Source organism: Lepisma saccharinum, chromosome 9, assembly GCF_977018435.1.
Source record: "Lepisma saccharinum chromosome 9, izLepSacc3.1, whole genome shotgun sequence".
Taxonomy (NCBI): Eukaryota; Metazoa; Arthropoda; class Insecta; order Zygentoma; family Lepismatidae; genus Lepisma; species Lepisma saccharinum.
In genome coordinates this window covers 39,854,767-39,870,956 of record NC_139237.1, presented here as the reverse complement: position 1 = coordinate 39,870,956, position 16,190 = coordinate 39,854,767, and the positions used below count along the sequence as shown (strand labels likewise).

At 41.6% G+C, this 16,190-nt stretch overlaps 2 protein-coding genes across 2 annotated transcripts; both read right to left on the bottom strand.

Moving 5' to 3' along the window:
- Positions 1–3,123, bottom strand: LOC145992397 (uncharacterized). Its single transcript, XM_083128777.1, has one exon. The coding sequence runs from the start codon at positions 3,121–3,123 to the stop codon at positions 1–3; it is 3,123 nt and encodes a 1,040-aa protein (XP_082984903.1).
- An 829-nt stretch (positions 3,124–3,952) lies between these two features.
- LOC145992396 (uncharacterized) lies at positions 3,953–5,605 on the bottom strand. The gene has a single exon (XM_083128776.1). The coding sequence runs from the start codon at positions 5,603–5,605 to the stop codon at positions 3,953–3,955; it is 1,653 nt and encodes a 550-aa protein (XP_082984902.1).
- Between the last annotated feature and the right edge of the window lie 10,585 nt (positions 5,606–16,190).

The window sequence follows — 16,190 nt, the reverse complement described above, 5'->3', positions numbered from 1 at the left end:
TTATGTCTCCTTAGAATAGGGGAGAGGAGCAAGTTTCACAATTGGACGTCTGTATTGCCCATCAGCTGTTCGCACTGTCACTGATCGTACTAACTTGTCTGGTCCTGCATGAACTTTCACTACTCTTCCTAGCTTCCATTGCTGTGGAGGGGTAGATTCTTTCAACAACATCAGATCTCCTATCTGTAGATTTTCCTTCTTCTCCATCCACTTGGGCCGCTGCTGGAGTCTGGACAAGTACTCTGTTGCCCACCGTTTCCAAAAATGTTGCGTCATTTTTTGGATCAAATGCCACTTAGACAAACAATTCGACGTGGATGTTGTAAAGTCTGCTTGAGGTACAGCCAGTAACGAATCACCGGTTAAGAAGTGTCCTGGCGTGAGTGCCGTTAGGTCATTTGGATCACTACTCAACTCCGTTAATGGCCTCGAGTTAAGACACGCCTCTATTTGTGTCAATAACGTGATGAATTGCTCATAAGTGAGTAATGTTGAGCCCATAACTCTTTTCAAGTGATATTTCACTGCCTTCACTGAAATTTCCCATACACCACCCCAATGAGCTGCTCCCGGTGGATTGAAATTCCATTGTATGCCTTGCGAGGCCGTAACATCTGACATCGATTGGACGTGCTCTTTTTGTCGCATGAATTGAAGTAGCTTTTTCAATTCTCTGTTTGCCCCTACGAAGTTCGTTCCGCAATCGCTGAAGATCTGGTTAGGTTTACCACGTCTGGCCACAAACCTACGTAATGCAGCAATGAATGTAGGCGTTGATGCATCATTTACCGCTTCCAAGTGAATTGCTTTGGTTGCAAGACACACGAAAAGAGCGACGTATCCTTTGGTGATTTTTGAAGACCTGAGTTGGCAACTCTTTATTGAAAATGGGCCGCAGTAATCTACACCTGTATTTGCAAATACTCGGCCTGGATTGACGCGAGGGGCTGGCAAACTACCCATGAGTTGAGTTGCTGTCAACTGTTTTTCCTTAAAACATTCTTTGCACTTAAACACAATTTTTCGAATTAAGTCCCTCCCTCGTATAATCCAAAAACGTTGCTGTAGGACAGCGAGAAGTAATTGTGGTCCCGCATGCAAATGTTTCAAATGTTCATGTTTCACGATGAGCTCTGTAAGTTTATGTTCACGAGGTAACAAAATGGGATGTTTCTTATCAATTGTCATTTGTGCATTGTGTAAACGTCCACCTACTCTCAGAATTCCCTCCTGGTCCAGGAAAGGAGTCAAATTGAGTAATGGGTTGTTTGAAGGCAAAGGATTCCCTTTTTTCAAATGCTTTATTTCTGTAGGGAATGCTGTAATTTGTGCTTGTTTCACTAACACAAGCAACGTGTGATTAAGTTCGCGTGCTGATAGGGGTCCAAACTGACGTTCATTAGCACTTCGCTTGGTGTTATGCATAAATCTGAAGCACCAAGCCGCTACTCGTTGGAGCTTTGATAAGTTTGAATACTTGTTTACTAATAACTCCTCCACCTCGACCGAAGACTGTAATACGAGAAGACCCTTTTTTCTCTCTCTCTCAACCTCAGCTGTTGCTGCTGCGTTGACCATGCGTGTAGGATTGAAGGACTGATTACGTAACCACTGTGGGCCGAAGAACCAAATATCACGTTCGAACAGGGTTGAGGGAGAAATTCCTCTTGTCGCCAAATCAGCTGGATTCTCTTCACTGCACACGTGGAACCAATTCTCTGCAGGGAGAACGTCGTGTATTTTAGCAACTCTGTTGGCAATAAATGTACGCCAATTAGAAGGAGAAGAGTTTATCCAACACAAAACTATTGTAGAGTCAGTAAATGCACGGATCTCTGTAATGTTCAAATGAAGAGCTTCCTTTATTGTCTGCAGCAAACGTATGAGTAACACTGCAGCACAGAGTTCGAGTCTCGGGAGAGTCACTTTCTTCAGAGGCGCGACTCTCGTTTTGCTTGCTACAAGATGCACTTCAATACTGCCGTCGCTGTATGTAGAACGTAAATAGGCAGTGGCCGCATAGGCCCGCTCGGAACTGTCACAAAAGCCTATCAGTTCGCACGTTAGCGGTTTTGAAGACACGATGCGCCTAGGCACCTTAACATCCTGCAACTTATGCAACTCCGCCCGAAAACTTCGCCATGCAATTTCTAGTTCTGGTGGAAGTACATCGTCCCAGTCAAGTTTAACTTGCCAAAGTGTTTGCATGAAGATCTTTGCTTTGACAGTTACTGGAGATATCCACCCTAGGGGGTCAAATATTTTCGCGATGTCTGATAACAAAATGCGCTTGGTCAACTGCTCACGAATTGCGGGTTGCGTCACTGATATCGCGAATTCGTCACTCGCTGGATGCCATTCGATCCCGAGTGCTTTTATATGTTCATTTATGCTCACATCCAATGCAAAGTTCGTTTCTCGCAAATGTACCGGGATTTCATTCAGTACTCGTGTATTGTTCGAGCACCATTTCCGCAATTCGAAACCACCTCTTTGTAGAAGTTCACTTATTTGTTTTTGTAACGCGATAGCTTGCGTTACTGTATCACTGCCAGTCACTAGATTGTCTACAAAGAAGTCTCTCAATGTAATCGCCGCTGCTTCAGGAAAGTCTGCCTCTTCGTCGCGGGCCAGCTGTTGTAAACACCTGGTGGCTAAGAAAGGAGCACTAGCCGTACCAAACGTCAGTCTCTCTAATCTGAAGTCTCGTATCTCTTCTTTCGGTGACTTCCTCCACACAATGCGATGATATTCTGCATCATCTGGGTGTAATTTCGCCTGTCGAAACATTTTGACAACGTCCGAAGTAAGGGCTATTTGATACGTACGAAAACGTAGCAACAAAGGCATTATGTCGTCTTGTATCTTAGGGCCTACAAGCAACTTATCGTTGAGGGAAACTCCTGTCGTCGTCTTCGCACTGGCGTCGTACACGATCCGTAAAGCCGTTGTGGAACTGTCCATTTTGATGACACTATGGTGTGGGAGGTAGCAACTGCTTTCTTGGGACACAGGTAATTCTGAATTCGAAATGACGCTCATATGACCCAAGTCTATGTATTCCTGCATACACTCAGCATACTTTTGTTGACGTTGTGGATTCTTGACGAGTTGTCTCTCCATTTGTTTGAGACGCTGCACCGCTAGGGAACGTGAAGCACCCAGAACACCGCTTTGTTCTCGGAAGGGCAATCTCACAACATAACGACCGTCGATGTCACGTGCGTGTGTTTTTCGAAAATGTTGTTCACAAAAGTTTTCTTCTTCGTTGTACAGTTTTACCGATGGCACAGTCTCTATTTCCCAGAAGCGCTGTAGGGTAGCGTCCAGATCACTACATGACGCATGATGTGATGACACTGCGCGTTTATTGCGCGGAACGTTAATTCTGCCCATAAGAATCCACCCAAGTGAAGTACTTATGGCCGTTGGTGTACCTACTGGACCTGCGACTTTCTCAGGTCTTAACCTCTTAACTGGGTATGACGTAATATTCCGTTCTGGCTCTACTGATTTATAATGGGCATGACGGGATACTACGTTCTCATGTTCTTACTGCTGATATCTGTTGTGTATGACGAGATACTTCGTCAAATTACTTTCTTCTTTGTTTCACCAGATGGCTCTGACTTCCAGACTGTTGTAACAGTTAGAGTTAGCGGGAAGCAACGAACACAGCCCGACGTTCAGTTCTATCGCGTATGCAATAATGGCTCAGGCAAATCGGAAGCGACGGCATGTTTTTCCTGCTGAGGAAATCCGAGATATATTGTAGTTGTAAATCTCGCATATTGTAAAAAGTACAACAAGGACCAATAAAAGAATAAACAATACCTAAATGGTATGCCATGGAGCACAGAAATATTAACTAAAATATTGGTTTACGAAATTCATCAATTTATCAACAAAAATTCCCAGGGCAGATTGGGCTTTCGACGAGGAAATTACCCAGTTAAGAGGTTAAAAGTAAGGGAACAATATCTGCACCAAATAAAATGTCTATTTTCCCTGGTTTGTTGAAGGACGGGTCGGCAAGATCAAGGTTATGTAGGTGAGTCCACTGTTGATCAAAAGTGAATTGCTGCTTGGGCAAATTATTTGTAATCTTCTTCACAACGATGGCTTTGGTGGTGTACGTTTCGTTGCCCGCTTTTGACCTAAACTGTAGGTCCACCATGGAACGAGAAGTACCGATACCGGTTGCCGAAATACTGGATATGGCAACACTGATGTGTTTCTTTCGAAGGCCTAATTGCTGACTACAGTCTTCCGTGACAAATGTACACTCGGAGCCCGTATCTAAGAGTGCACGAAAATGCCGAACGTTGTTATGTCTATCCCTCACGCCCACGGTGGCTGTAGACAAGAGAACTTCCTGCAACGGAATGGCTTTCTTCTTGCTGGCGATGTGGGACGTTACTTGCCGCGTAGAACTGGGATTTTCACTAGGAGAGAAGTGAAGGGATGTGTGGTGCTTTCTAAAGCACACCATACACGTGCGCGAAGTACACTTTCCGACGTTACAATTCGATTGCAAACAGTTGTAGCACAGATTGTTGCTTTTCACAAAATAGTACCGTTCTTTCACCGACATTTGTTGATACTTCTGACAAGTATGCAACCTGTGGTGTCCGCGGCATTTAGGACACACAGTTTCAGCACCTGTGTGATACGAATTCACATTCTTCTTTACTTGACGATCAGTAGACCTGGGAGGGGGTTTGCTGGACATTGGGAGGCTGGAGGTCACCGTAGACGCTGCTAGAGCTCTGGCACGCACATCCAGGAACGTAGTCAGGTCCTCGAACTTAGGCACTTCTGCATTCTTCAGGGAAAGTTCCCACTGTTGCCTAGATTCTGCATCCAACTTGTCGGTGGTGTGAAAGACTAAAATTGCATCCCAAGCCTCTACAGGGATGTCCAAAACCTTCAGCACACGCACACACTCAGAAGGGACGTCAATGAGCTTGCGTAACCCTGTAGCCGAGCGTGATGGCACACAAGGTTGATTAACCAAGCGATTAATCGTGCTGTTCACTATCTCTCTTTTGTTTTGGTACCGCGAAACTAGCAGATTCCACGCCTCCTCGTAGTTTGCATCCGTTATTGCGATGGACTGGATTAATAATGACGGTTCACCCTTTAATGCCGAATTCAAGTACTGCAACTTCTGAGCGCCACTGAGGTGTTTGTTGTCATGAACCGATGCCACAAATAAGTCCCGAAATGACAACCATTGATGAATGTCACCACTGAATTCTGGTAATGTTAGTTTTGGTAACCGAACGTCACTTTTCGCATCACTGTTCACCGCGACCGCGACAACGGGAGAAACTGCTTCCTTCTGTTTTTGGTACAGGGAGCCCAACAAGAACTCTAATCGGTCTTGCACCGCACTCAGTTCATCGTAGTACTCAGAGAACAATGTTTCTTCGCACTGTTTAGCGAGATTCACAAGTAATGCACTACAGTCTGCACTTAGTTGAAGGACCTTGTCTATGTAGACTTGAAGTGTAGCACCTTCCAGCGTTGGTGAAGCTGACTTGTTTTCAATCCGAGTAACTTCCCGCTTGAGGACTGTCTTTGACGCCTGTAACTGCTCCATGTTGACTCGTCGTACAAGAGACGCTAAACGCATATGGCGGACCGAGGGTGTGGCACGTTGACTCTTCTTCTGGCTCGTTGATTTCCCGACGACAAACTACCGGAATACGGCACGAATACTACAATTGCGACGCATCCGGCCCGGAGGACCATTTGTTGAGTGTCAGTTTCCAGAAAGCCCCGCACTACATTGGCTAACTGGCTGAACTCCACCCTGGCCCGAATTATCCTAAATGCGTCGGTTCCCGCACGGTGTCTGGTTAAGTAACAGACGCACAAAGACGATATATACATACATTTAATGTCTATAATACACATATACGAAGGACTATACAATAACTAAACAATATACACGAAGGACTGTCTGTTTGGCTGTAGAATGTCTCTACAGCGCACTTGTGACCGCGCGCGTGTGACACGGTTCTTCTCACGATGACTCTCTGATCACGACTGTTCTTTTCTCGTGGCAACGCCCAAGCTAAGAGCCTGGCTCACCTCTCGGGACGTTCCCGAATTTACTTGTGGGTGTGTAAGTTCCCGAAATCAAGTATGCGGGAGGTTCCGCAGTTTCTTACTCCCACACACTTCACATGAATAACTCACACATATACACAAAAATGGAAAACAAGATTAAAAACACTAATTATATGCATTGTTCACCGAACAGGGGGGCAAGGACAGTTTACTTTCCCTTGGTAGATAAGGTTTAGCATTGTTCTGGGACAGAAGTGGCAAAAACGTGGGGGCAACTGCCCTCCTTAATCGCCGGCACTGCTCTTGTGTAAACAGTAAGTCACCAACCCAAGTCACCTTCCCCCCTCTCCCTCCACTGTGTTTAGCATCACAAAGCTTTCACTCTTTAAACACCTTAATTATTCTGTAATATGTAGAAAGGGAGATCAAAATTATGTTATGGATTTGCAGTGCTCAGGAAGTTATTTTCTATTATTTCTCGCCCAACAAATACCGCTGATATCATAGGATATCCCATGTGATGGGAGGTGCATGCTCGAATTGTGCCTGCTTTTCTTGTGTCGCAGAACATTACATAGCAAGGGAAAAATCATTGAAAATGGCCTTTAAAATTTTAAAAGTGGTTTTGCTCATATTCTCTCTACTTTTTTCTAAAAAAAAAAAAAAAACCTTTAAAATATATACAGTACTTTTTCCATGACTGATGTAACATTTATAAGAGGCACATTCAGGACCCTCAAACTAGCAGTTAGCAGAACAAGATTTCTTTCATGAAGGCATTTACACACTCCATATATGTCATATTATTTGGCCAGTAATACATTTTAATTATTAGTTTCTTTCTCCTTATCTTTTCTTTCATCCAAAGTACCACAAAAATCAGAATGTTCCTTTATTTTGTGATGAGCTTATTTCAACTGCATTGCACATTAGTGTCGCCATCTTGAATGGAATATTGTTGCCATATTCAGAAACTACAGAATTGAAGCTTCACAACAATATATAACATGATAGGGGTTCTTAAACATGAAAAATTATTCCGTGCATAATACACACCATAGTTTTTGGGTGCAAAAAAAAGTGTGCATTATACATGAGTAAATACGGTAACCACTGGCACAACAGCCCATGAGGGCCAGGACCTACATACCTACTGCTGGAGTCACTCCCACCTGTTGAGATGGTCAATCATCCAACCAGTTACAGGGAGACAAGGGTCCCGGGTTCGAATCCCGGTCGGGCTTGGTTGTTTGTGAATGTCCATTCATCAATTTCATCACTCATCCCCATCTTCGCAAATTAGCCAAGAGGCACAAAACGCGAAGTAAAATAAACTAAATCAATCAATCAATCAGTTACAGGGAGACATGTTAGCACCACGGACCCCCGGTCGTTGTAGGTTTCCATGACTGGGTTGTGCTACTCATCCGTAGCTCCCCAGTTTCCTCATGATGGTGGGTGGCCACTGGTCCCATACACAGGCCGAAATCTCAAGAGAATAGGTGTTATGCTTCCCTCAGGAGAGCGAAACCTGTGCACGTCCCATAGTGGGATACTAAGTCCTTATGCCTTAGACCGCACAACCATGGTGCGGGACTTAACAAAAGAACACCTGTTTTGAATTCTGAATTCTCTACAAGTATTTAGAAATTCTGTGGCAAAAACACTTACTGTGAACATGTGCACAACACCACTGTCTGTCTTTTCCTTCACTCACTACAATAAGCTCGTAAATTTAACATAGTTCATGCTGAATTTGGCTGCATTGCATTAAGGAATAGAATCAGGCATTGCTTAACACGTGGTAGGATTGGTTATTCTCGCAAGCATAAATAATAAATATTTGGGAAGGCAAACAAAAACTCATGAGAATATCCCCAATAGCAGCATAAAGAAACAGTTGAAGCATTTGCACCTGTGCAGTTCACCTCATTGTTGTTGGTGATTTGTTATGAGGGACTTGTCCTTATTTTTAATATGCACCTCCTGGTAGGTATGTGCAAAGGGTGATTTGTTTATGTACTTTTTATGACAGATGGGACAGGATTTGTAGACAGAAATTATTGGTAGATAATGCCTGTAAGTATATGTTGATACAATTGCTTTTTGCTGTTGCGGCTCCCCACAGCTGCCAAAATCTGCATGTGCCTTGCCTCAATAAAAATAGATACAGTGGAACTCTGAAATTATGTTCCTCGATTTTACATTTTCCTGCATTATACATACCATCTTGATGGTCCCAATATAGCACATGGAATTTTCTTCGGTTTTACATTTTCCCGCATTTTAAGTTTTGAGCTTTGTCCCCTGAAAATAAAATTGAGGTTCCACTGTAAATACATTAGAGACCAACGCAAAGTCTGTTGATGTGCATTTGCTGTTTGTGCACTTACAAGTAATGTAAATATGTAATGTGTGATTAATACAGGTGTACAATTTTTTAATGTTCATAGGCTACTATCAATTCACTCAGTGATATGATATTCATAAGAAAAAGATATATATATTGATGCGTTCACCAGGTTCCTTGAAGTATTGAGAGGGATCGGGAGGTGAACACTTGCCCAACTCGGCTGGATGACCTATGCGATCTTACTTTAACCCACTTATCGCCCCTGGTTGCCCCTAGTCGAGGAGGAGAGAATAAGGGAGGTTTTTGGTCGTCAACTTACCCTCGCTCAGGTAGTCTGGACAATTCGGAAGCGACTCGCTGGCATGCAGTTTGCGTCCAGTTGGTCTGCAGTCTCAGATGCGTTTCTGTCACATCCCGTCCTCGCGGAAATGGTGATGCAGGCGGACGTCCGCACTGGGTGACTGGCGTTGGCCAGAAAGCAGATTGAAGGGCCGCGATCAGAGCAGGGCTGCAGGGTTTGCAGTCCACAGGTTCCTCTCCGTATCTTGTTCTGCCGACGGTTGACGTCGCCTTGCCTGATCCGTCAGTAATTGAAACGCCTTGCTGCAACTGAGACTTCTGACTCCCTCTTCCAAAATTTCGTTGTCTTTTTATTTGGTTATTTTACCATAACGTCTGCTGACGAATCTTTCCGGGATTATAGTTGTTTAATTGTTTTGATCTCGGAGTTACACCTGGCAGTGATTATGGTATACCCGGCATTGAACGTCATATAAGTGGTACAGGAAAACCTCGTTAATACAAAGTTCAAGGGACCAAAAAATGTCAACTTCGTATTAAACGACTTCGAGTTATCCAAACTTTTCAAGATGGCGCCTATTTTCAGGTGTAAATAAAGTAGAGTATAAATTAGCCCCACAAAGGATATTTTATACTTGGTGGTAGCTCAGAAAATAAGCTTTATATGTACTATATAATATATTTTATGTTTTAATGGAAGTGTAAAAAATGTTACACAAAATGAGAACACGGAGCTTAACGCGGACACAAAGATTACAAGGAGTCGGTTAACACCATTTATCCTGCCTAGTTATACAACCGGTTATGCACGGGATGCATGTTGTGGCAAAAAGTCTTAGAAAAAACGGTATTTTCTTTTAATTGTGCAAAGTTGTTGCTCTTCCACGAAATTCTTACAATTTTAGTTCATAAGAAACCCGTTTGCACGGAGACCTACGGAAAAGAAAACAATCTCGTTTATTGCAAGAAGTGAATCTTGACAGTAGTCACACGCGAGGTGATCGAACAGAATGAATATTGGATTTTATGTACTAGAACATTGTCCGTTACAGGATTAACTGGTAAGAGAAGATTCTCTTGGGAGAGAACACAACCTTTCCCTGGCACAAAAGAAAACAAAAAAATCGGGCCTGTAAATTTCATTCTGGTTCGGCTGTCTAAAACACATCGTAAAAAAAAGTCACGTATTCTTTGCTTCAGTTAACTTCATATTCGCCCCCCTCCCCTTTTTCAGGGAGCAGTCCAAACTCTTCCTCAACTTGCATTGTAATCAACTCTGAAAAAGTAAACACACAACTTGCGATGTTTGCACCCAATGTGTATCCTAGGACACATTAAACAGTGCGGCACTCGATAATCACTCTGGTTTGGATCCCACTTTAAACTGTATAGTTCAGCAGTATAAAATGAACTAAAAACAAATTTTACGAAACTTGCGTATTTTCAGATTAATCGACAATTTATTGTAGGTTTCAGGAGTATTCTGGACGTCAAACACTCGCTCCGCCAAAACTTTTCCTCTCGTGTTCCTACATTGAGCATTGCGGTTTTTTTTAACAGCAGCACGCTAATGGTTCTGAAGAAAAGCAGGGATTATATGGCTTTGCAAGATTCAAAACAATGAAGCAATGAAGCTTATTTCTTCCCACTGGATGAGTCATTGCAGTTATCAGCAAGCGAGAGCTTTCCAGACGCTAGACTAAACACTGGCGCCAGCTGCAGCGTAAACACAATGAGACCGGCTGGAAGTTAGAGCAAGCAGCAGGTGGCAGAAGGGAAATCATCGGCATTTTAAAGATAACGCAGTTGTCGAAGACTGAACTTTTATCAGCAGTGCGAAAAATCACATTACCATGCACATCAGTGGCGGATAATGAGCTGTTGTAGGAGAAGGAAGGGGGTCACTTTTCTTTTACTTATCATGCGGTTTTTGTTCGTTTTAAAGAAGGTTTTCAGAACTGTTTGCTTTTTTTAGACGCCAAAGAAGCCGGTGTGCGCACACGAGCAAGAATATCGTGGCCGAAACAATTAGTACCCCCCCCCCCCCCCCGTTCGCTGATAGATAAAGGGGAGAAGTCACTCAGACAACAAAACACTGTTTTGGCAAATTTTATGACCGGCACAGTCACAGTTGGGAAACGTATGAAGCGGGAAACTGGAGTTGCAACATACGTAAGATCGACGTCAACTTTTGCGGGAAACCTAGATGACAACGCATTAAGCGGGTTGACGATCTTTAGTTGGCCTATGCTGCTTTGATTATCTGTAACAGTTTCCCTTTTTTTATGAAGTTCTACAGGGCACAAAGAACACGCTTTTAATGAAAGTGGTTACCGGAAGTTGTCTGCTACCAGGCCAAAAGTTGCTCGCTCACGGGAAATTGCTGTGTCTCGAGCTCAGAGCTAGACAGATTGGTGAGACTTCCAGGCACCACGCGTCTTGTATTTTGGATCGTGCGATCTTATCTCGCATTTCTCATCTGGCACTGGTGAATATTTCCAAGGTGGCGCATTCAGCGGGGAAAGAGCTTGACCTCCCATGCACATTGACAAAGAATGTCAATGTCCAGCGGGCATTTCGGGCTGCTTCCCTCGAGTTGTCAGCAGCTCTTAGGACAAGGAAACATGTCAAGGTCAAGTTAAAATAACGTCCAAGCTCTTTTCACATTCGATCTTCTCTTGTCGACTTACGCAGGTGTCTACTTCGAATTAAGCGAAACCAGTTTTGCGGAAGGGTCTTGTAAACAACTTCGTATTAAAAATTATCCGTATTTCGATTTATCCGTACTGAAATACATTATAAATCCTATCTTATCGGCTGGGGAATGGGAAGAACTTTGGATTAAAGGGTACTTCGTATTAACCAATATCGTATTAACGAGGTTTTCCTGTATTTTGTTTGTCACTGCCTGACCGAGCTTCGGTTGATGACTTGAGATGATATGATTTTGAGATTTCTCCCTTGCACTCTCTACAATATACAGACAATAAGAAAACCTGGATAATAGATAGAGATGTATTGCAATATTTTGTAATGTCAGTGGGATGTATGATTCTGCTTTGTGTCACACTGTTTTTCGAATCTAGGTACAAATGTGGAAACTGCAAGGCATGGATTTTTATTCTTCATCTGTATTTAGAGTTGAGTGTTTGGTCAAATCGATACAGTAAACTTAGCTCTACATACGAAGTCTTTACACTTTGAGGAGGCCACTAAAATGATATCCACACTTGCAACATCGGTTAAATTTCTGCAAAAAATTTTTAATTCATTCTGGATTGAAATAACAGCATAAAGTAAAGACATGGATGTTGATTCCCCAAAACTACCTCATTAAAGAAAAATTCCTAAAAAGTACGATGACACTAATAATTCATCTGTAGATACATTTACTGAAGTATGTGATAAGTACAGAAAAATGTACTATGAAACAATGGATTTATCCCTCAACTTCTTGGAATCACGCATCAACACTCCATCGTTCATGTCCTAAGCCAAATTGAACAATTTCTTCTTGGTGATGACAATCCTTCTGAATAGATTTATCTTTCTATGAATCAGACATATATAAGTAATGTTTACTCCTTCGAGGTATGTTTCATGAATTATCCGAAGTAACTGGTTGGACTGGAAGTGAGGCCGGCAGTCGGTAGGTGGGCCCTGGTGGCCCTCGGGGACTGTAGCACCACGGGTTTCCTTACGTATATTGGCATAGCCGTGTGTGGGTCCACAGAGGCTCGGCCTCTCCTCGAAATTCTGTCACTTTATTTTGACCAATTCACTGGGAATTTTTTAAGAGTACTTTGTAACACGTATAGTGCTGATCTTGAAGATCATACTATAATTAGTTGGACTGAAATTTCACTTGGGAAGCAATCAATTAACATTGGGAAAAATCACAATAGGAGAGAGCAACTAATGTGATGCAGGAACTTGTTAAATGCAACTGGTCATATGTTTCCACAGCGGATTCACATCACCACTGAGAGTTTGTCCCCACCCTTGCCGGCCCCCGTGGCAGAGTGGTTATCTCATTTCGCTACGATGCCAGTGGTCCCGGGTTCGAATCTGGTCTGCGCATGCATGTCCTTTGTGAGCGTCTCTTCATCAATTTCATAATATCATCATTAGCCAAGAGTGGCAGAAAGGCGAAGTAAAATAAACAAAATCAATCAACCTTGGCCGATTAAAGCTGCTGTGAACTCCAACGATTAGAACTGTGCAAGAGACTTAATTCAGATCATAACAAAGAAAACTACTTCATCAAAGTGTAAGTTCAATATTAAACTATTGTTTCCTGACATCTTTGTTACTACTGTACATTTTGTTACATTCTTTTGTTCGTCTTTCTCCTTTTCAGTTTTTCCATATGTTATTACGCATGTCCACGTTTCCTCTTTTTAAATTCCAGGTAGTTTCGCTCCTGCCCTTCTCTAATTATAAAAGGGACTCTATTTGTTAATAGTTGAAATAATAATTGTTACTAATTTTTACCTTATTATTATTATTATTATTATTATTATTATTATATATCGATTTTGTATAAAAAACACCCCCTTCAAAAAATTACTTTCTTTCAACTGATATTCTCTACCTCCTTCTTTACTCTCACTTGATAATTCCAACCTCAACAAGAAAATTCAACATAATTATAGTAGCCACTGTAATCAATCAAATTTATTCAATCAAAACTTCAGTGATGAAGGTTCTGTCTCGGGGGCCTGCCACTCTTCTCGCTCCATGCAAGAGTCAGTCAGCATGCAGTGAAATGTGAATTGCTTTGCCAGTGGAGAAATTTTAGCCTCCGAAACCAGAATGAAAAGAAACAGGTGGGTGCCCTTTTCCTGGAAACCTCACTGCGGGAGTCATGGAGGAGGGGAGGGGGTGGTGAAGGGAGGAAGGTTGTCTGGCCTCTGGTTTAGGACAGCGGAAAAAAATTCCTAGTCCCCTGATATGTCGCTAGGTGTCTCTGTATCGCATAGGGCCAGGAAACTACTTTCATGCCAACCTCCAGGCCACTCTTAAAGGACGATATAAGAATAATGATATAACAGTACGTATTCATTATCTAGCTTATGTGTAGTTAAGGTCGGCAAAATTTGTAATAAAAAAATAACTGCCCTGGCAAGGGAATTAATGTCAAATAGATAAAGAATTGAATATTTATTGAACAAACAGTTGACGAAAAATAAAAGTTCCTGGTGATATTTTATGAATGTTATGTTGCAAGTAGTAATAAATCTTGCATAAATCTTCTGGTAACACTGTTAAGCCTTGTTTCCATGTTAATAAACAATTAAAATGCTGACCAAGGCAAACTTTTATAGTATAAAAGAATATACATAAAAATGTAATGTTTCCACCTTCTAACAGGTCTTCTTCAGATGAATATTCACAATATATTATTTTTTATGTATATTTTTTATACTACAAAAGTTTGCCTTGGTCAGCATTTTAAGGTTTTATAAATCTACTGTCATTCAAAGTCCTATGATCACATAATATAATCCTTGCTTTCCAATAAGTTTGGAGGAGATAAATAACCCTCGATTAAACAACAAGTATATTTTCATTATTTAATTTTAATTATTTTATTATTCCATTATTTTCATTCTTTAATTTTTGTACTTACTGTTAGTAAATCTTTGGGGGGTGGGGTCCAAACCTCCTGGGGCCCCTAAATATGTCCTTGACCCCAAACTCCTTTGCGAACATTTTAGCAATTTCAATTTCTTCGATCATTGGCTCAGAGGTACGGTCATCGCGTAAACTGCCTTCATTTGTTTGAACTTTATCCAGCATTCTCCCCCCCACCTCACCATTTCCATTGTAAATCTAGCTTTCTTTATCTTATCTGTCCACCGTTTTTGGATAATACTTACTGCCGTCTTGCTGACACTGGAATGCTTCGCTGTCTGCTCTTTAAGGTCTTTCTCTTTCGCCATCATAACTCAATTAATAGCAAAATTTTTCAGTCAACTTGCATAGAGAGAAGAAATGAAACCTTGTCTTTTTCATACGACTGCTACATAATTATGCCTAAACATTCTTTGTTACACTTCAAAACAGTTTTTTTCTTTCTTTCACAATCTGCCAAGATAAAAAAAAGTTCATCCTCGCAGAAGCGTGCGTCAACAAATAATATGCAATTTGGGGTGTGGAGGCAAAAGCGTTCCATACGCCTCATATGAACGTATTGAGCAGTTCAATAATACTGCATATAAATGCGTTTGTTGTTTTATACTGCATATAAATGTGTTTCGTTCCCGCAAGAATGAAACCTTTTTTCAAGGACTTGCAATTATCCTAAAGCCATCCAACCCTATTACTACCACATGCTGACTACTGTGATCCTCAAGTAGCAAGGGAAAACCACTTGAAAGTAATATATATATATAAACATAACCAGTGACGTGCGGTGAAGTCGACCCTTGGGGTAGCAATCAGTGGCATGCTCAAGGGATGGGGTTGGTGTGAGTCATACCCCTCCCCCCCTTTAGGACACAGTATTCCTAAAAATAGAACGTCAATAACAGGAAAAGATTGCAAAATGATGAATGAGTACTAAAAGAAGTACACGTAACCTTCACCCCCATTCGAAAATAAAAAAGATTTGATTTGACTACTAAGCCACAGATCCTGGGTTCGAATCTCGGCTTGACCATGGGTATTCTTTGAGTGTGTCCCTTCATTAATTATATTGTATCATCTTCGCGATTAGCCAAAAGTGGCGGAGAAGTGAAGTAAAATAAACCAAATCAAGCAATCAATCAATGATTTGACTTGATTTTTGTTACTTAGCGCCACTTTTTTCTCATATTTGGTTAATTGCGAAGATGATACGATAAATTAATGAAGGGACAAACACAAAGAACACCCATGCCCAGGTCGGGGTTCGAACCTGGAACTCCTGGTGTTGTAGCATGCTGTGATAACCACTCCCCCACGGTTGGTTGATTTAGTGTTTTAAGTCCACTTTATGCACAGAAACAAAACAGGTAACAAAACACACTTTTTTGTAGTTTCTTCAATAATATTCATTTGGCTTCTTGAGTTCTGAGATACATTTTTCATTTCAAATTATTTCATTATTCACTGCAGAGTACAACACAGGAACAAGAATGCGCGCTCATCACAGGTTCGAATCCTGGCCTGGATTGTTCGATTTCCCTTCATCAATTTCATAATTTCATCACTCATCCTCATTTTCACGATAACCAAATGTGGCAGAAAAGCGAAGTAAAATAAACCAAACCAACAACAATATGAACGTGCGTTCTCTTGTCCAAATAAATACAACCGTCGGAGGCCAAAAGATTAGTATATTTAAATAAAACACTACTAAAACGAGAGCGAGAGAGAGCCTGAGCAAATATTTGTAATTTAATCATTATATATTCCATATTTGAAAAAAAAATAAAGAAAGCATAACATTATTGTCTGCACATAATACGTTCCC

Excerpts from the sequence above, each read along its gene's own strand:
- LOC145992397 (XM_083128777.1), bottom strand. The coding sequence starts at position 3,123 with ATGGAGAGACAACTCGTCAAGAATCCACAACGTCAACAAAAGTATGCT.
- LOC145992396 (XM_083128776.1), bottom strand. The coding sequence starts at position 5,605 with ATGGAGCAGTTACAGGCGTCAAAGACAGTCCTCAAGCGGGAAGTTACT.